The sequence below is a fragment of the Acomys russatus genome, chromosome 24 (assembly GCF_903995435.1).
Source record: "Acomys russatus chromosome 24, mAcoRus1.1, whole genome shotgun sequence".
NCBI lineage: Eukaryota > Metazoa > Chordata > Mammalia > Rodentia > Muridae > Acomys > Acomys russatus.
The window spans coordinates 49,835,469-49,856,923 of record NC_067160.1 but is presented as its reverse complement, the minus strand read 5'-3'; the positions used below and the strand labels follow the sequence as shown (position 1 = coordinate 49,856,923).

Here is a 21,455-nt window from a genome sequence, read left to right as displayed (position 1 = left end):
GTACTTCATCCTCACCCAGCTTAGGGCTATCCGTAAACCCACTGGCCTCTCACGTGAGAAGACTAGGGGCGCGCTGAGTGTGATTGTACATTCCCCTCCATACGCTTCTCAGGTATGAAGAGAGGGCTGCTGCTGCCTGGCAGACACGGGAAGATCATCTGAACGCAGCAAACCACTAGGAGGTAATATCTAGTTTCTAGGTTAAAAAAAAAAATCTACGTGTATACTTATTATAATAATAAAGTTTTAATACAAAGTGCGTTTATATAACAAGACTGATACAGTGTTTGTAAGTAGATCCCTGTTTTGCTGTCTTAATCACAAACATTTACTGGCAAGTCTGTATTTTCTTTCCTCTTTCCAAACAGAGGTCAAAGGTGCACCCTTGGTGTCAGAGCCTGAGGATCAGAGGCCCTTGCCAGGAATGTCTGTCATGTTAGAGAAAGCCAAATTTTAATAACAAAATTTCACCCCAAATCCAAGAAAAATAATTTTTATTTTAAGGAAAAGTTTCTACTTGGCAGTAGTAGACAGACCAGTAAGTTTATGGAAAGATGATATAGAGCAATACCCTGTCCTACTGTCTGGCCAGCTCTGATCCAGCCTAGAGTCATACAGGGAGTGAGTCTCAGTTGAGGGACTGAGCAGATCAGAGTGGCTGTGGGCAAGCCTTGACTGTCAACGTTCAGGTTCCTGCCTGACTTTACCCAGTGATGGCAATGTAAGCTGACATAAGCACTTTCCTTCCTAAACTGCTGTTGGTCACAGTGTGTGCTCCCAGCAAAGTGAAGCAAACCAGACACCTACCCAGTAAGAGCCTCAGGCCTGTCACATGCTTAAAAGCTTTCTGAATACAAGTCTCTTCTGACCTAAGACATGGGCCCCCAGGCAGAAGAGGCCTCAAGGGCAGCCTTCTTTCCCTTAGTGGAGGGGTGGGTGGGGGTAAACTCCTGTGCAGCTTGCTCCGCACTGTGCGGCCAGAGATTATGAATCTGTGGATGCTGTAGGGCTCCTTCCCACTTTGAGCCCACATCCTAGCTCTCACAAAGAGCTGGCAGCTGCTCTCCTTGCGTGCCCTCTGAGACTGTCCTCCCCACACGAGTGCTTTTTTGAGAATCTCTCTCAAGCAGCCCGTTTATAAGCTGCTGCCTCTCACACACTGAGCATGGGAGAGCCTTGCTCACAGGTGAAGTCTTAGGCACACATTCTGGTTTGGTCCCATGAGCTGTGTGTGGTCCCTGGCTGTCCGTGTTGGGGAGCACCATGATCTAAGGCAGGGGGAGCCACAGGACAGTGCTACAGGCTGGCTGTCTCCTGCCATTAAATGAGGGACCTTAAGACAACACACCAACTAGAAACACGTATCTCTGGCACCCACAGACTTAACGGGAGACACAACAGCTCAAACCTACTACCTGCAGCAGAGTTGGAGAGATGGCTCAGTGGTTAAGAGCACTGATTGTTCTTTCAGGACCCAGGTTCAATTCCCACATGGTGGCTCATAACTGCCTGTAACTCCAGTTCCAGGAGATCCAACACCCTCACACAGACATACATGCAGACAAAACACCAATGCACAGAAGAAAAACAAAAAGTTTGCAGCACTATGACAGTGTCACCTGTTTCAGACTCAGAAGATCTATCTAACATTGTGACAGTTTTAGCTAGAACCTGTAGAAAGTATGAAACTAGACAAGAGAGCTCTGTTCAATCTCAGCCCAGGAGTCGGGTTACTGTAGCCGTCCATGAGGGGAGCAGCATGCAGTGACGCCGCTACCAAAGCAAAACCCAGGACCCTGTAGCTACCAGGGGAAAATAAAATGCAACGTGACCTCAGGACAGTGAGTGAGAGAAAACTGCTGCCACCTGAGTAGAGCTGGTGGGTTAGAGTCTGCCACCAAGTCCACCTACCTTCAGCGCTGCAAGCTGAAAGGGTTGTATTGCCAGCTGGGCACTGGGTGAACTTATTCCCATCATCCACTCTAGGCTAGGACAGGAACATACAAATTTGAGAAATTAAATTTTTTAATTGGCCTACTTAGAGCTGGTCTTTTCAGAAATATCTTTTTTTTTTAAGCTTCTCTCATAATAGCAAGTGGCACGCATCATCTGTGCCCAGATTTGCATTAATTACCATAGTTTATTTTTGTGCATGCCACTCAAGGGCCAGACCCTATTTTTAGTTAGCCTCAGTTGTATTCTGCTCAGCCTTTGCAGCTTCATAGGACTTGGTACAAGAAGTCACATGCCTGTGGAAACTGTCCCTCCACATAAACCTCTTTGCACAGATATTACACTCGTAGGGCTTTATGCCTGTATGAATTTTCATGTGGCCCACGAGATGGTGCTTCATTTTGAATTTCTTACCGCAGACACTACAGCCATAAGGGCGGAGACCGAGGTGCATGCTCATGTGTCGATCTCGCTGACTCTTGTGTGTGAAACTTTTCCCACACTGACAAGGATATAGCTTGTCAGCGGCTGAGAATCCTAAGTGGGACGCCTCTTCTTTTATGCCCATCACCATTTCAACGTTCTCACTGTAGCCTGCAGCCTCCTGTTTATGCCCAACTAGATTCCCATCCACTCTGTCTCCAGAAAACTCTTCCATGGAGGAGCCATAGAAGTCCACCTGCTCGTCATAGTTGCTCTCCTCTGTTTGCTCATCAAACTCCACTTCCACTTTCTTCTCCACAATTTGGAACTCCTCCTCCACCCCTGAAGGCTGGACCAAGTGGTCCGTCTGCATGGTATTGATGGACTCGGTGACCTGGTGCTCGTCGTAGGCCGCGTGCACATCCATGCCCTCCCACGCCTGCTCCAGGCGCTCAGGCTTCACGTGGATCCAGCGCCTGTGAGGCATTATGCTGGGCTTGCTGTACAGAGGCCGGGTGTAATGGAACTCAGCGCTGTCGCTGGCCCCCTCCTCCCCATCCTGGCTCGCCATCTCCGTGCTCAGCCGGTCATGCTCTGTGGAGGAGTTACTCGGCAAGTACTCATGCTCAGTGAGCTGAGACGACAGCTCATCTTTGGTGCTCTCCTCTTCGTTCTCACCATCCCTCAGTTCCTGGGCTTTGGGGAAATCAGTGTGCCCCCCAGAGCCCAGCTCGAAGCTCTCGACCAGGCCATTGTAGTTACTGCTACTGGGAGACTGGTGGTCACTGCCGTGATTCAGCTTCTGACACAGGACTGTGGGGTTTCCCTCCAGGACCTCAGTGCACTTGTCCACCACATGCCACATCTGGAGGAAGCTGGCTGCTGTTAAGTAACTAACAATTTCTGGAGCAGGCATCACAAGGCGCCCTGTGTAGCTGGATAAGAGAATGTTCTCAAACACTCTCGGGTTCATCACGTCAGGCAAGACAATCCTCCTACTGTTTTTTAGGAGTACTTGGTCACAAAAGTAGGGTGAACTGGCAGCAAGAACGGCTTTGTGTGCATGGAAAATGTGGCCTTGGACAACAATGGAGACGTCACATAACTGTCCTTGCTGGCGCTGCTGGTTTAGCTTCTGCAGAATGGTGCTGGAAAAATCTGGAAACTCTACTCGAAAAGAGTTTGTTCCGGGCTCCATTTCATCACCAATCTTGTTTAGTGCTGCAAGACAAAAAAAAGTTAGTACTAACTCCAGCCTCAAAGAAGCCCCATCAACCCCTCGCCCAGCACTCAGAACACCAAGACAAGCTCCCAAGTTTCAGGTCCCCTGAGATAGGCCTGTAGGTATTAAGGGTGCCTCCCCTCAAAAGCAACTCTCCCTGTTGCCCTATCTGTGGATGAGGAGGCACAACCCACAGCAAATTTATCTGTGTGCATACAAATCCTCTAAGCAAAACAAAGTAACTATTACTAATCAAAACAAACATGATTCTTATCAAAATAACTCAACTGTAATCCTTGGACTCCCCACGGTTACCAAAACCAGGAGGGAACAGGACTGTGAGAGGGAGTTGGGGGTGTGGCGAGGCTGGGGGTAAAATGCATGCTTAGCATGTATGACTCTGTAAGCTCCATCTCTGCACACACTCCCAAAGAAAAAAAAGAAGAACTCAATTGTGGGAAGACAGAAATGCCTATGCTAAGTTTTTTTGTTTTTGTTTTTTTTAATTATTTACCTTTATTTTATATGCACTGGTGTTTTGCCTGCACGCATGTCTATGTGAGTGTGTCAGATCCTGGAATTACAGACAGTTATGAGCTGCCATGTGCTGGGATTTAAACCCGGGTTCTCTGGAAGAGCAGACAGTGCCCTTAACCACTGAGGCATCTCTCCAGTTCCCGCAAAGGTTCTTGATACAGGAATAAAGCAGGTCACAGCTCCATACACACAAGTGTTTGGTCCCCTAGACACCAGGTAAAAAGCTGGGTATGACAGCTGATGCCTGTAACCCCTACTGCTACAGAGTGGAGACGGGAGGATCCCTCACCCCAGCTCTTGGGCCAGCCAGTCTAGACAATCTAGTTAGCTCCAGGGTTAGTGAGAGACACTGTCTTAAAAAACAAGGCAGAGGACAAAAGGATGACCCATGGCTTCCACACACTAGTACACATATGTACACAGACACAAAGGGTAAGGGCGGGATTCAGGGAAGACGGTTGAGAAGGGAGATGCCGCTACAGACATAGCATCAGGAAAATAACACACTTGTTCTTTTAGCACTAGGAAACACTCACTACCGCTGAGAGGTGCAGGTCACTCTTGAGGTCATGGGGACTAGCTCCTTAGGGGCTCCTGACATCTTGAGCAAAGCAAGGTTCTCTATCTGGTTGTCTCTGCGCTGCTGAAGGACTTACAGACCCACTAGGCAGTTGCTACTCCCTGCTACTAGACTTAGGAACAACTAGGCTGGAAAGATGCCTCAGAGGGGGAAAGTGCTCCCCAGCACCCATGTAATAAATTTGAGGTGAGTGTGGGGGTCTGCCTGTATGTAATACTAGTGGCGTGTACTTCTGGAGCAGGCTGGGTGGACTGGACTAAGGGGTGAGCTCTGGGCTACGTGAGAGATTTTTTGGCTGAATACGCAGGAGAGAGCAACCAAAGAAGCTACTAGACATCAGCTGCTGAGGTACACCCAAACACACACATCCCTCCTACAACACCCACAGCATCTATGATTGTCATGTATCACCTTGCTCTAATACTGTAAACCAATCATCAATAAACACCAAGCTTTCTAAGTATAAAGAACAGACAGCTCAAGTGTTATTCTTCTTTTTAAAAAAGAATTTAATTGCCAGGCGTGGTGGCGCATGTCTTTAATCCCAGCACTCTGGAAGCAGAGGCAGAAGCAGGCAGATCTGAGTTCGAGGTCAGCCTGGTCTACAAAGCAAGTCCTGGATAGCCAAAGCTATACAGAGCAACCCTGTCTCAAAAACAGAACAACAACAAAATTAATTTATATGATTATGCTATATGTGAGTGTATGGAGGTAGGGCCCATATATGCATACAGATCAGAGGTCAACACTAGTCCCCTCACCCCCTCTGGTTTTTGGAGATAGGGTTTCTCTGTGTATTCTTGGCTTTCCTCAACTCTCTCTGTAGACTAGGCTGGCCTCAAACTCACAGAGATCAGCCTGTCTCTGCCACCATGCCCGGCTCTCTTATTGTGGCTCTTAAAATCTTCCTTATAACCCTGTATCATCCTTTGATTTCTCAGAAGTCATTCTTGAGTGACAGAGAGATGACAAAGCACTGAGGTGTTCTTAATAATCAGTCTTGTGTTAAATTTGGTACATTACTCTCTCCTCTCCCTTTGCTGCTCCTCCCCCTCTCTATATATCCCTGCTAACTTGGAACTTGCTCTGTACACCAGGCTGGCCTCAAATTCAGAGATCAGCCTGCCTCTGCCTCCTGAGTGCTGGGACAAAGGAGTGCACACCACACCTGGCTCCTCCCCCTTTCTCCTCTTTTCCCAGGGCTTTGTGGCAGCCGAGTGGTCTGCCACTGAGCTCTAGGCCAGCCCCTCTATTTAAGTCTTTACAATTATTCTGTAAGTCCAGTTATTTCAAGCTTTCCTAAAGTCAAAAGGTTGTTTTAACTAAGTAGAGATGAATCCAGGTCAGTGTTACCTCGAAAGCCTACAGGGTTTTTCCTGTCATGTCACCCTGTCTCCTCCAAGGAGACCATAATGCTGGAGCAGTCATTAATAATCTTTAGGTAAGACAGCGCTTTTTCAGCAAAGCATTAATTTATGATTTCATACATCCTAGAACATGTCATAATAACTTAAGATGAAAATAGAGCATAAAATAAACTGTTCCGGTGTTCTAGTTTGTAAAGGAAAAGCTCACTGCATGGCTGACAGGTGTCTATGTAAATTCCAAGAGCAGCATCTGGACAGGGAGCCTCTAGGTATTTCTCTCCACTGGAGGATGTTGGTTTGAGAAGGGGGAGAACAGTGCTGGAAAAGAAACAGGAGTGGACTATTATAGTAGCTGTGCTGTGAACGCGGAGTTGCTGCCTTGAGGACAGACTCCCTTTCAAGCTCAGCTCTAGATCTCCATCTCCACTTCCCGGATAACACACAGACTTAAGACAAGGAAACATCCCAACTGTCCCTCCTTATGGTTTGAAATGGCAGATGAGCTGGGTGTGGTGGTGCCCGCCTTTAATCCCAGCACTGGGGAGGCAGAGGCAGGTGGAGTTCGAGGCCAGCCTGGTCTACAAAGAGAGTCCAGACCAACCAAGACTACAGAGAGAAACCCTGTCTTGAAAAAAAACAAAACATAAATGCCATATGAAAGGAAAGAGGGAAGCGGTATTAGGGCTTACTTGAGGCCCGTCAAGGAAAAGTTACCTCTCAATCAAAAGAATAAAACCTGAGTTCTACCCCAGCCACGGGTGGGTCAAGACATTCTAAACATTACATACTATTGTCCCTTCCAATCCAACAAGCCTTACCAGATCATGCCTCAGGAAAGCGGACACACTTTAAGACATGCTAAAGACATGGGAGGAGGCAGGTGGATCACTGAGTTCGAGGCCAGCTTGGTCTACAAAGAGAGTCCAGGACAGCCAAGGCTATGCAGAGAAACCCTGTCTCAAAACAAACAAACAAACACACATACACACAAAGATGGGAGGAATAATTATCCCATTATTGAGATAATAAACACCTCAGAAGCTCCTCCCTTAATGCTGCTACCGCTTGCCTACTTCTTATCTTCCTATCTTTTACCAACTTTGGCCAAAATCCAAGGCACATTTACCCTGATCCTGAGCTTTCTTCCTCTTTTCTCCCCCGCCCCCCACCTCCCTGTCTTGGGGTGGGGAAAAGGTTCTTGAGCCTCCTGGATTGTCTTAAAATTCTTTTATCAAGGAGATTGAAAATCTGCTAAAGGGAACTGCAGCAATGCTGGCTGCACAACACTCCTTGTAGTTAATGCTGCTGAACTCAGTTAATTAAAAGCTGGGCAGAGGGGCACACCTGAAAGCCCAGGATGGAGGCCTAGATAGCACCGTGAGTTTGAGGCCCACTTGGGCTACACAGTGAGAATGCCTTGAATAATCAACAGCTACCCAAAGATCACATATTTCACTACAGAAGGGGAAAAGACTAGAAAAGATGCCATGATTGCTTAGCTGTGTCAAGGTGGTAACTATCCTTGTGTCTTAGTCTGGCTGGATGCAGCCGTGCTCCATAACCTCTGAAATTATTATTGTTGTTGTTTTTTGAGACAGGGTTTCTCTCTGTAGTCTTGGCTATCCTCGAACTCGGAGATCGCCTGCCTTTGCCTCCCCAGTGCTAGGAATTAAAGGCGTGCAACACCTTGCCCAGCTCGATCTCTGAACTTCTACACATACTTAGAAGTGGCTATGGCCTGGTTAGACTATAGCTGCTGTTTCGATTGAGGGAAAAACAACAACAAAAGCTCCAAGATTCACTAAAAGCCAATAAGTGCCTGCACATGAAGGATGGAGAACATCACAAACACTACCACCCTTACAGGGTTACAGCCTGGTAGAGCACACACACTTATCCAACACGGCATTCAAGGCAAAGCTGAAAACTCTTGAAGAACCCAGGGTAGAGCTGGAATAAGGTCACATGGTCCTATGCAAAGTTTGAGAGACCAGATGTTGAGACAAGTCCTCATTCTTGTATAACATGTTTTTACAAAAATAACCCAAGTGGCCGGGCATGGTGGCGCACGCCTTTAATCCCAGCACTCGGGAGGCAGAGGCAGGCGGATCGCTGTGAGTTCGAGGCCAGCCTGGTCTACAAAGTGAGTCCAGGACAGTCAAGGCTACACAGAGAAACCCTGTCTCGAAAAAACTAAAAATAAATAAATAAATAAATAACCCAAGTGATACGAAAAATGAGCTGAACTCCAAGATCCCAGAAAACAGTGTGAGCTTTAAGAAAGCAGAGATGGTGGCTGGAGAGACAGCCCAGTGGTTAAGAGTACTGGGTGCTCCACCATAGGACCTGAGATTAATCTCCAGAACCCACATGGCAGCTCACAACTGTCTGTGACTCCTGTCACAGGGGATCTGTCACCCTAACACAAATATACATGCAGGCTAAACACCAATGTGTACAAAATAATGTTTTTTTCTTTTGGTTTTTTTGGACAGGGTTTCTCTGTGCAACAGCCCTGGTTGAACTAGATTCACTGTGGAAACCAGATTGGCTTTAACTCAGAGATCCACCTGCCTCTGCTTCCTGTGTGCTGGGGTTAAAGGCGGGACACCACACTCGGCTAATAAAAATAATTAGAAAAGAAAGAAGAAAGAAGTCAGAGACAGTGGAGATGGAGCCTGGGTGAGAGACACTGCCTGACAGGACTCCACTGTCTGTCTGTTCCAGGCAATCCTGGCAGAGTAGCACCGATTTCAAAGAAACAGCCACACAGCCACATCTCATCCTCTGATAAAGTCTAGGTGTCCTAGTTAGCTTCAACTGTCTATGCAGCCTAGAGCCATCTGAGCGGAGAGCCTCCACTGAGGAAATAACTGAATCTGATTGGCCTGTGGCCATATCTGAGGGAAGCACCTTGGTTGTTAATTGTTGTAGGAGGGCCCAGCCTACCTAAGTAGTTAACACCATCCCTAGGCAAAAAGCCTGACTGAACCAGAGAGTAACCCAGCAGTCTTCCATGCTTCCTGCCCCTTGAGAGTTCCCTTCCTGATTAGAGTGTGGCCTGGTAGTGTAAGCTGAACAAACACTTTCCTCCCAAATTGCATCTAGACAGAAATGAAATCCTGACACTGAATTTCGGCATTAAACACGGGTACCTGGGCAGCACCGAATCTCAGAATAGAATAAGGCGTTGTGAGTTAATGCATTGCTGGACTAACGCAGGAGGAAGCCTGAGGTTGGGGCCAATGCAAGGCTTCATCAAATGCAGTCTAGGCTTGAACAATAAAACATGTCTGGAAAACAGAGGGAGACATGATGGGATTTACGGAATTGGGGGAAGGAAGCCACAGTATTGTGAGTTGCATGAGGTACCATTAAAAAAGAGATCAACAGCACACATAATGGGAGACCGTATTTGCACATCATATTACTATGAATAATCTGTTCCGAGTGCGTACAAAGCCTACAGTCAGTAAAACAACCCAGCTACAAAGAATGGACACAAGATTCCATAAAGCACTTTTCCAAAGAGCAAGACCCTCGTGAACAATGGTCAGGACCAACAGAACAGCACTGTGTGGGCCATGTGCAGGATACCTGGTTCCATGCCCAGCACCACCCCTCCCCCACCCCCTAAAACAACCAAAACTACAAGGAACACCTTTTCACCTACTAAGATGGCATGAAAAATAAGAGACATTAACAATTGTCAGTGGTGTTGTGTGGAGACTAGAACCCTATGCACACTGCTGGTAGGCATGGAAGTGGTATGAAAGGTGCAGAAAGGGGGTTGGGAGCATCTCAGACAGTTAAAGGAATGTAGGCCAGCAATTCTACTCTTAAGCACAAACCCAACAGGAGAGAACACATGATGCCCACAACAGTGTTATTCAAAAAACCCCAAGCAGAAACAATGGACTGTGTACGAAGGAAAGACTACACAAAACACTGCACATCCATTTAAAGGATTATCTAGCAGGAAGAAAGAACAAGTAACAACTGGGTGTTGGGGGGAGGGCAGGAAACACTACAGAAAGAAGCCAGGGTGGGGAAGCAGTCTGCAGGAAGCTCTGGGTGTTACACTCAGCATAATAAAGGACAAGAGATGGAAGGAGGAAGAGATTAGTGCAGGAGAGGGAGGGAGGGCTGGAGAATGAGAATGTTGGAAGAGTGAGTGTGTGGGAGGGATCCAGACACAAAAGGCAACATATGTATCATTCCATTAAAGACCTGGCCAAAATGGAAAGTGGATTAGTGGCTGGAGACCGGAGAAAGCAGCAGGGACTGAGTAACAATGGAGCATCTGGCCAGCCTCAGTGGTCACTGGTGCCTCTAGTCCTAGCAGAGGCAGGCAGATCTCCGGGATGAGAGGCCAGCCTAGTCTATAAAGTGAGTTCCAGAAAAGCCAGGGCTGTGGTACAGAAACCCTGTCTCAGCCCCACCCCCACCCCATCTCCTTTAAAATTTAAAAAAAAAAAAAAAGGCTTGGGCTGGAGAGATGGCTGCTCCTCCAGAAGTCCCGAGTTCAATTCCCAGCAACCACATGGTGGCTCATGACCATCTATAATGAGATCTGATGCCCTCTTCTGGCCTGCAGGTGTGCATCCAGGCAGAGCACTGTATACATAAATAAATAGCCCCAGCAGTCATGAAAGTCACTCTGTAGACCAGGCTGGCCTTGAACTCAGAGATCCGCCTGCCTCTGCCTCGAGTACTGGGATTAAAGGAGTGTGCCACCACAGCCTAGCTCCATGAACTGTTTTTATTAAATTATTTAACAGAGTAATGCAGGGGAAACTGACATACCGATGTCAGTTTGCTTTCTTTTTGAGATGGGGTCTTGCTACATAGCTTAGAAAGCTTCACACTCTTAACCCTCTTACCTCAGTATCCTGTGCGCTGGGATTACAGGTGCATGCTACCATGCCCAACTGCCAATGACAACTGTGAAGGTTTGTGACTGGGCATAGATGGGGTGTTTTACCATCTTGGAGTAGGAAATACTTTGGCTAAGTAGCCATGGCTACCAATAAGCAAAACAACTGTGGCAGACAGGGCTATGTCAATGGAGCCGATGACATTTCCTGGCACATGACCACCACAGGGATTCCAGCTCTCACTCCCTCATGCCCCCACCTCCAACTCCCCAAGTGAACTAAAAGGGGACTCCATAATGCTGCTTCCCTGAGGTCATCCTCCATGCTGGAGTGGCGTTTACCCAGGGTCCTGGTAAATAGCCCCTCACCCACACTCTGTAAGCAAGCCCAATAAACTCACTGGTTCGCCAAGTTGGACTTTAGTAGAATCGTACTTTGCTCTGTCCTTGTTGCCCTATCTGGGATGAATAAACGTTTGTTCGCATCTCCCTAGGAAAAGTTAATGCAACACTAGGTAACTAGGAAAATGTCATTATTAATAAAACAGCAACTGTTTATTAATGTATACACAAATACATACAAGTCTGTACACAAACACAATTGTCTCACAGGATCTGTGGGAGTTGAGCCTAGTTACTCCTTAAATATAAAAAAAATCTGTAGATGCCCAACTCCAAAGAAAATGGCTTAATATGTACATGCCATCTCAAGATCACTCATATCTCCTCACAGGCTATGTATGTCTGTGCCACTCTTAAGTATTTTCAATTTCGGAAGGCTAGATTCTGACACAGACTCCAGACACTGTACTAGACTCTGCACACAGCACCTCTGTTGGTCCTGCTTGCAGCCCAAGGTTATCTACTAGAAGTGGTGAGATTTAAGACCAAAGTACGTGTTTAGACTAATCAGAATCTGAGAGGGCAGGTAGGGTAAGACAGTAAGGTAAGGTAAGGTAAGGTAGGTAAAGACAGGAAGGTAAACATGATCACGTTTCACAAACTATCTAAATAACCCTTGTTTTGAAACAAGGTCTCCTCATACTGTTCAGGCTAGCCTCAAATCTGGGGGTGGCGGTGGTGTACCTCAGGCCTCAGGCTCTCGAGTGATGGGATTATAGACATATGCCACCACCCCAGCCCCAAGTAACCCATAATTTAGATTATGAGCAAAATTCATTAATAAACTTCAGAGTATTCGACAGACTTAAATGAGCAATCTTATATCACCTTGTATATAATTTAAAATTCCAATAGCAATGGTTCTTCTAAAACAATTACACCAATCCCAACTCATTCACCATTCACGGTATCTACATGGCCCCTGCCCCCCTGGGTTCTCTGTGTAGCCATCGCTATCCTAAAACCCTCTCTGTAGACCAGGCTGGCCTCCAACTCACTGAGATCCGCCTGCCTCTGCCTCCAGAGCATTGGGATTAAAGGTGTGCACCACTATAGCTCAGCTGCTTTGGTTTTTTTGTTTTTGCTTTTTTTTTTTTTTGAGCAGGGTTTTCTGTGTAGCCCTGGGTGTCCTGGACTCTTTGCAGATCAGGCTGGTCTCGAACTCAGAGACTCCCCCTGCCTCTGACTGTCTGAATGCTGGAATTAAAGGCGTGTGCCACCGCACTTGGCTTTACCATGTGGCTTTTTAGAGCAGAAGAGCTGTTCATAGGGCTCAGTGGGTAAAGGCGCCTGCTGCTAACCCTGAGTTCAATTCCTAGGACCCACATGGTAGATGGAAAACTGGTTTTCTCAAGTTGTCCTCTGACCTCCACATGTGGCAGGCACGTGCCCACACACTTAACGTAGACTAAATTATAATAAAAATTAAAAGGCAAAGGGCCTTGCATTGAATCCTCCCTGAAACAGACTGCCTCTAACATCCGTCCATGCTGAGGAGCTGAGCAGTAGCCACTGTTTATTCTTCAGCTGAGAAAACTGTGTATCCGATCTTAGCCGCCATTCCAACAGGGACTGAACATCGAAAGGCGCGGAGACAGTGAGGAAACAGGGAAGCAGACCTACAGCTCCTGTACTGAAGGCCTCCAGGGATGACTTTCATCGGAACATATGGTAATTTGCATGCTCACTGTGGAAGGCACATTTAAGCACAGTAAATGTTACTTCAGGAAATTTAAGCGCTGGCAGAAATGTAGGAAAATACCGACACCCTGTGCCTACCAAAATGCTTCGCGTGCAGAAAACACAGCCTGTACACCTGGGCCCTGCAAAGCCTTCAATATCCCACTCAGTTCAGAGAATAAGCAGAAACTCACTTGAACACCTAGTCAGACTACACAGCTGAGGGTGGGGGTGAGGCCTCGGAAGTTAACTCCAACTCTAAAGCTTTCTAAATTAAAAAAAAAAAAAAAAAAAAAAAAAAAAAAGCTAGTGTGGTGGCACATGCCTTTAACCCTGCACCCAGAAAGGCAGAGGCAGGCTGGGCTCTTGTCAGATGGAGGTCAGCCTGGTGTACAAAGCGAGTCCAGGACAGCCAGGGCTATACAAAGAGAAACCCTGTTTGGGGAGGGGGGGTGAGGGGGAGTCCCAAATCATTTGGTGAAGTTAGGGGCCTTGTTAAGGTAAAGCACTATAATGACTGGCCTTAAAATGTACAGTACTTCTTCAGAGGAACCATCCGATCTGTTCCATTAACACCTTCGTAAAGGGTTAGAGTGGTTATGAGCTCTTGCAGAGGACCCAGATTCAATTCCTAGCACCTACATGAGACAACTCTCAACCATCAGCAGTCCTAAGGGATCCAATGCCTTTTTCTGGTCTGTGAGCACCAGGCACAACAACATACAAAGCTCCCCACCCCACCCTCCGCAAATAAGCAAACAAAATTTTAAGTTAAAAATAAAACAAAACAAAAACCCTGACAGCTGGGCATGGTGGTGCACACCTTTAATCCCAGCGCTCAGAAGGCAGGGAGGCAGGTGGATCACTGTGAGTTCGAGGCCAGCCTGGTCTGCAAAGCAAGTTCAGGACAGCCAAGGCTACAGAAAAACCCGGTCTCGAAAAACCAAAACCAAAAACAAAAAACAAAAAAGAAGCTTGACGGGAGAGTAAATATATAGCTTGCCCAGTGCAAAGCTGTACTGCTGGGGTAATGTTCTTTATGCCATGACCTTCAAAGAGCAGTCTGAGTGAAGAGAGAGAGAGTACACTTTTCAGTTTCGCTTTAAATTAAATGGCACTGATTTTTTAAAGGAAAAAACAAAACAACACTGAAAATACAAGCTGCTGGACTTGAGATTATTAGGTGGTTAAGAGTTCCTGCTGCTCTGGGGCTGGAGAAATGGCTCAGAGGTTAAGAGCACTGACTGCTCTTCCAGAGGTCCTGAGTTCAATTCCCAGCAACCACATGGTGGCTCACAGCCATCTATAATGTGATCTGATGCCCTCTTTTGGCCTGCAGGTGTACATGTAATAATAAATAAATATTAAAAAAAAAAAAAAAAGAGCTCCTGCTGCTCTTTGGGACTCCTCAGTTCATTCCCTGGACTCATGTCAGATGCCTTACAACTGTCTGTAACTCCAGCTCCAGTGGACCAACTTCCATGCACATGCACACATTCATGCAAGTAAAATACATCTTATAAAAAAAGGAATTTGTGGATGCCTGTGCCAGTCTGTGTACTGTATATAAGGACACTTATTTTCCTCTATTTACTGTTATAGTGTCACACCTCCAGATCCTGTCTCAAAACAAACAAACAAACAAACAAACAAACAAATCAAGGCCAGGCCTGGGCTACAAAATGAGTTCCAGGACAACTCGGGTTACACAGAGAAACCCTATTTCGAAAAAACCCAAAACCAACGCAAAAGCTTGAAAAATGGCCTTAAAGTCAGGCAAGATTTATAAAATAGAGAAACAACAAAACCAAACCAACACCAAATGCAAACCTATGAATAAAGATCATTTTCTACTCTAATTTAAGGATTATTTTTCCTGCCTAACAAGTTCTTTGCATGTCAAAGGTAATATGTTTCTCAAGACACCTCTCAGTAGACTTCTGCATTGACTCTGAAGGGCGAAGAGGGGAGGCAGGTGGGAAACTGCTGCCGCATAGTTGAAGCAGCTTTAGGGCCCAGACTTCTTTCTGAGCCTCAGCTGATCCTGCTGCTGTAAAGCACTTGGTTTGCATCAAAACAATGGATTCAACTAGCTGTTCCAAAACAAGTCTCTAAGCTGCATTGTTGAAGTGATTCTACCAGCTTCAGGAGTTATGTTGAAGCTACATCATTCACACTGTTGTGCACAGAACTATACTAGAATGTTCTTACCCCCTCCTAACTCTGTACCAAACTGAACCGTACCCTTATTTGACTCTAGAGTTTGATAAATAGTTGTTTCCAGCTTGGCAGTGGTAGCGCACATCTTTAATCCTACCACTTTGGAAGGGACAGACAAGGGAATCTCTGAGTTGGAGGCCAGTCTGGTCTACAGAGTGAGCTACAGGACAGCGGGATGCTACACAGAGAAACCCTGTGCTAAAAACAAAAACAAAAACAAAAAAGAAAAAAAGGGATAAATTGTTATGTAATTGTTATGTCTCACGTCCTGTCTATTCCAAAAGTTTCCAACAGTGTTTGTCCCGTGTGTTTCGTTTACTCTATCTATAGTACTTTGGAAACAAGCAGGGAATGAATTATTTTATTTTATGACAGGGTTTTCTGTGTAACTTTGGCTGTCCAGGACTTGCTTTGTAGACCAGGCTGGCCTCGACCTCACCGTGATCCACCTGCCTCTGCCTTCCAAGTGCTGGGATTAAAGGCATGTGTCACCACTGCCAGGTAGGGAATGAATTCTTATTAGGTTTTTAAAAATACACTTTAAATTCACTAAGCTGCTCCTAGAAATTCTGCTGTGTTAAGGGTCTTAAAGGCAGATGTAAGCCTGGTCCTTCCTAAGCCTGTAGACATGCTGGCCTGGTTAAACTGGGGTGGCTATAGACAGCCCTGGAAGCCATGCGGGGTTCCAGAAGGAGCAAAGAGCTGTGGAGACCAAAGCGAAGGTTAAGTTCAAGATTCACTAAACTGCCCAGACACTGAGATAGGCCTTCAGTCTGAGGGCAGGAGCTCCTGACATTTTGTTAGGTTGGGTGACACCTGTTAGAACTGAGACCAGACTGCGGTTGGGCCACCAAAAATGAATGTCACCCGGGTGGAGGAGTTTCACAGGGTCATGAGTCACCTTCCACAGCTCTGAGGTCCAGGCAGGGCCCGCCCTACCTAAACAAACCCAACTGAGAGGGAGAGAAACAAGAACACAACTTTGGCAAAGAAAGAAAAACAAACGGTCAAGTAGCCGCTGTGACATTCGGGCCCCTGAGGACAGCCCGAGGGGCAGAAGCAGGGTCAAGAAAACACTCAAGCAAGGTGGAGACAGCGACAAGCAAGGTGGAGACAGTCCAGAGACTGTCTGATCCAGAGATGCAATGTGGAGACTCCAGCTGATAAGAGCCCAGGTTGGGGACAAAAACAGGTGACAACGGAGTGACAAAGAGGCGAAACTCAGAGCAGCGAGGTTCTCCCTCGCAGCGTCGGCTCTCGCGTGGGTGGCTCGACCCTCAGGTCGCTCCGCGGGCGGATTCTCCCAAGCTCTCGGGCCCGGCGTGCACCTGCCGCGGGGTGACCTTGGCCAGGAGGTCGCCCGGGAGGCCCTGGAGGCCCCAGGACTCCGAGCTGGGGTGCCGGGGGCTTCGGTGTCGCTCGCGCCGTCCCGCATCGCAGCCGCCGGAGAGTCCGCGGCGCGTACCAAGTCGCGGACGCTTGTGAGCGCGACCGCCACCTCCCGCGCGGGCGCCCAGCCTCCCCACCCCACCGTACCTGCTGACCGCTCCGCAGTCGCAGCTCCAGAGCGTCCCCGCCGCCAGCACCGAGGCCTTATTCTCCGCCGCCACAGCGAGGACAACTTCCGCCGGAGCCTCCCGCCCCTCGGAAACGCTTTCTGGTTCCGCCCCCGAAACTGCCAGTGCTTCCGGAGGCGTGTCAGCGACGCTCTGGTATGCACACGCTCCAGGACCTCTTCCGGGGCGGGACCTCAGGGAAGCACGTAGAGGCGGTTGGCGCACGCGCGGTAGGCTTTAGTGCGGGTCACGTTTAGGGATCAAGTACAGAGTCTATCAGGGTGATCTAATTTCGAGTTCGAAACTCTTTGGACCTGCGAGATGGTTCGGTGGGTAAAGGCGCTTGCCGCCAGGCCTCATGGTCTGGGTTCTATCCCTGGAACTCGTGGTGGGAGAACTGACTCTCGCAAGCTGTCCGCTAACCTTCACTGGCGCACTATGGCAAGTGAACGCTCCTACCCCCAGAAAAGTATTAACATTACAGGTTGGCTTTGAACTTAATATGTGGCTCGAATTGGACTTAAATTCACTTCTGCTTGCACCTCCTGAGTATTAGGATTGCAAAGATGTGTCCCCATAGCTGTTAACCACATCTGTTTGTTGCTGTGTCCACTTTCCAGCTGTGCGGGCCTGCTTCTTGGCCTCAGGAACTCAGGAGCATTCAAAGAGGAGGCTGGGACTTTCCAAGAGAGTTATTTAAAAAAAAAAAAAAAAAAAATGGTTCTGGGGAGAACTGGAGAAATGGCTCAGAGGCTAAGAGCACTGTCTGTTCTTCCAGTGGACCTGGGTTCAATTTCCAGCACCTACATGGTGGCTCAGCACCTCAGTAACTCCAATTCCAGAGTATCTTGTCACTCTCTTCTGCCTCCTACTGGCATTAGGCAGGCAAGCAGTATACAGACATGTATGCAGGGAAACCGCTCACACACATTAAGAAAACAAACAAACAAAAAAACCATAAAAGAAATTCTGGGAAACAAAATCAAAGGAAACAAATACTGAAACACAGAACTGGGAACAGATGCAGACCATCTTGTTGAGGGGGGAGGGAGTGATGTGGGGGTTGAGGGAAAAGCTCAGTGGTGAAGCATTTGCTTGCAACATGAAGACTTGAATTCAGTCCCCAGAGCCACGTCAAAATAGCAGGGTGTGGTGGCAGGAGTCTAATCCCAGTGCTGTGGAGGCAGGGATCAGTGAGCGTTAGAACAGTGAGGGACCTGACTGAAAGGAGAGGATGGCATCCCTGAGAATGACAGTAGGGGTTAACCTTTGACCTCCACAACCACCCATATGCCTGTATGTCCACACAGGCATGGACACACATACAAATAAACATATGAAGAAGTTGGACTGGAGAGATGGTTCGGAGGAGCCGCTTGAACGTGAAGCCAAGTTGGGCTACATAGGTTGTTCCAGGTCAACCTGAACTCCACCGTGAGGTCTTGTCTCAGAAACAAAACAAAATAAAAACCCAACCCAAAGCCGCACGCCTTTAAGCCCAGCACTCCGGAGGCAGAGGCAGGCAGATCTTTATGAGTTGGAGGCCAGCCTGGTCTACAGGGCTAGTTCAGGATAGCCAAGGCTACACAGAGAAACCCTGTCTCGAAAAAACAAAAACCAAAAAAAAAAAAAAAAAGAAAAAACCAAACCCCAACCTGTCAGACAGTTAAGCAGTTAAGAACCGTTTTGATTAGGCTGGAGAGATGGCTCAATGGTTAAGAACACTACCTGTTCTTCCAGAGGTCCCGAGTTCAATTCCCAGCAACCCCATGGTGGCTCACAGCCATCTGTCATGGGATCTGATGCCATCTTCTGCTGTCCATGAAAACTGCACTCATATGCATAAAATAAGTAAATAAATCTTAAAAAAAAAAAGAGAACTGTTTTGATGTTAATTACTGTTTGTTGTCTCTGTGACCCACCTTTTGATTAATAAAAAGGTATCCCACCTAGGCAGGACAGAAGAGATAGGTAGGAGAGAGAGAGGAATCTTAAGAAAAAAAAAAAAAAAAAAAAAAAAGAGAGACCCTAAAGAGAGGAGAAGAAGGCCACCATGGGTTAGATGGAGGAGAAGCACATGGCCGACATGGATGGAGAATCTGGTCCAGATGAAGAACATTAGCAAGTATTTGAGATTATGGATGGGAGGTAGCTTGATAGAAGTTATTGAAAACAAATGACATGGGATTGAGGCAGGGATCCCATGCCTGCCCCACTATGGGAAGTAGTTTAGAGGATTGATACCTGTCCTGACCCCAGGTTAATTAAGCCTATTTTAAAATGATATGTGTCTGTGTCTTAACTGATTCCTAGCCAGGCCTACAGATAATATAAATAATTTAAAAACAATGAGTGGCACCTAACGTGGTAGGTAGGTATCCACACTCTTAAGAGTCATATTTTGTCATAGTCTGAAAGGAGAAAATAGCTCCCAGAGAGCATCCATGGGCCAGAGCAAAGATGGCTACATACACATGGCCAGTTGGAGAAGCGGACCTAAGAGACTGACAGTCTTCTAAACTAGCCCGAGGAATAAAGTTAACTGCCTAAAATAATAATAAAATAAAAACTACTATGGCTCCTCTCCAAGGCGCCATGACAAAAGGCTTCTACATCTTTTTTGGCTTTGTTTTGGTGTTTATGGTTTGGTTTACAATATGCTTAGTCATAGTCACATTTCTCTTTACCCTCTCTAAAAAAGTTCAGAGAGAAAGACAAAGAGTAGAGAAATGTGAGACTAACTAAGATACTAACAACTAGAAAGAAAGAAAAAACTGAACTCTTCTCCATAAAGTCGATAGAAGCTGGAATTCTAAGCTCCTTAGCTACAAGGTGTTTGTCAGGGCTTTCTGAAAAAGAGAGATAGCAATAACTAAATCCCAACGAATGATGCACAGGATTTCATTAACTAAAGCCTAAAGTGACACAAATGACCCAAGGCTTAGACTTTTCTGGTTTCTTTCTTTGATTTTTCAACTGAGATTTCTAAATATTTGGACTAAATTGAAATGAAATAGTTAAAAAGGGCGGTGGTGGCACCAGCCCTTTATCCCAATACCATAGAGACAAAAGCGAGGAGTTACAAAAACTCCTGAATTCCAACCTGATCTCCAGGGTCTTGACTCCCTCCTGATAAGATAAATTACTTACAAGAGACTGATTAAGATTTAAACTCACAAGTTTTTTTAATATATTCCTTTTTCTTAACAATAAATTATATGTGCTTACTGATCTAAAAGATAAATACATATCAATCTTAGGTTTATATAAAAAAATGATAAAAATGCTCTAAAGAGGTCAGCCAATCTCCTTAAAAGTGAAACTTCCACGAGGCATATGGTACTAAAGGGCAAATCGGCCTAAAAAATATGTTTTGTTGGTCAAAATAAAAACCAAGGTTAAACAGAGACAGACATAAAACTGAGTGGCTCCCAACTTGAAAAGTGGTGAGAGAAAAAACACCCACAACAAATATAAAAAGCCAGTACAAGATACTTACGATATACATAAACCCTAAAATAAAATAAAAATCTATCTGATGTTTATTTAAAACTTAATGCCTTTTTTCTTCTGCTCAGGATAACCAACTTGTTTCTAAAATGGAAAATATTTTCTCGGAAAAAAGATTGCGGCCTAGCCTATACATTAGGTGCCATAGAGCCTAAAACAAAAAACAAAAAACATTTAAAACTATACAATCTTGTTTTGACTTCAATATGATGATACTTGAATGTTCATTGTTAATGGTGATGTTATATTTCATCTGTAAAAGAGGTCAAGGTGGGGGCTGGAGAGGTGGCTCAGTGGTTAAGAGCACTGCCTGCTCTTCCGAAGGACCCAGGTTCAATTCCCAGCACCCACATGGCAGCTCACAACTGTCTGTAACTCCAAGATCTGATACCCTCACACCAATGTGCATAGATTAAAGTTAAATAAAATATTTTTTTAAAAAAGAGGTCAAAGTAAAACAGACTTAGATAAAAGAGAGACTACTAACTTAAGTAGTCTATGTCTATATAAATTCAAACTACAAAACAAACAGTTAACTTATATTACTAATCCCACTATGTAAAAATAACTCTAAGACTGGCTGAGAGATGAATAAAGATTTACAGATGTTTTTCTTCTGCTCATACAAAGAACAAAAAACTAGCCTTAATTAATCTATACAACCTAGACACCTAATACATTCATAGTTTTTTGTTTTGTTGTTTTTGTTTTTGTTTTTCCAAGACAGGGTTTCTCTGTGTAGCCTTGGCTGTCCTGGACTTACTTTGTAGACCAGGCTGGCCTCGAACTCACAGAGATCCTCCTGCCTCTGCCTCCCGAGTGCTGGGATTAAAGGCGTGCACCACCACCGCCTGGTGATTCATTCATAGTTTTATTTTATTTTATTTTATTTTATTTTATTTTTGGTTTTTTCGAGACAGGGTTTCTCTGTGTAGCCTTGGCCATCCTGGACTCACTTTGTAGACCCGGCTGGCCTCGAACTCACAGCGATCCTCCTGCCTCTGCCTCCCGAGTGCTGGGATTAAAGGCGTGCGCCACCACGCCCGGCTCTCATTCATAGTTTTAGGACTATATAATGCTTGTAAAAAATTATAGCCAGAAAAAAAAATTATAGCTGGGCAGAGGCAGG

The 21,455-nt window shown here is 46.1% G+C and overlaps 2 protein-coding genes across 3 annotated transcripts in view; one reads left to right on the top strand and one right to left on the bottom strand.

Moving 5' to 3' along the window:
- Positions 1–21,455, top strand: part of Rpl12 (ribosomal protein L12) — a 1,083,577-nt gene that overhangs the window by 484,091 nt on the left and 578,031 nt on the right. The gene's annotated exons all lie outside the window — the stretch shown is intronic.
- Positions 1,092–16,824, bottom strand: Zbtb43 (zinc finger and BTB domain containing 43). 2 transcript variants are annotated; one of them, XM_051166250.1, is made up of 2 exons: positions 16,797–16,824; positions 1,092–3,597 (listed from the first exon to the last, which is right to left on the bottom strand). In XM_051166250.1, the coding sequence occupies exon 2, from the start codon at positions 3,572–3,574 to the stop codon at positions 2,180–2,182; it is 1,395 nt and encodes a 464-aa protein (XP_051022207.1). In that variant the 5' UTR covers positions 3,575–3,597; positions 16,797–16,824; the 3' UTR covers positions 1,092–2,179. The 2 variants fall into 2 exon arrangements, with proteins under 2 accessions (XP_051022207.1, XP_051022206.1); XM_051166249.1 differs by lacking the exon at positions 16,797–16,824 and adding an exon at positions 11,360–11,597.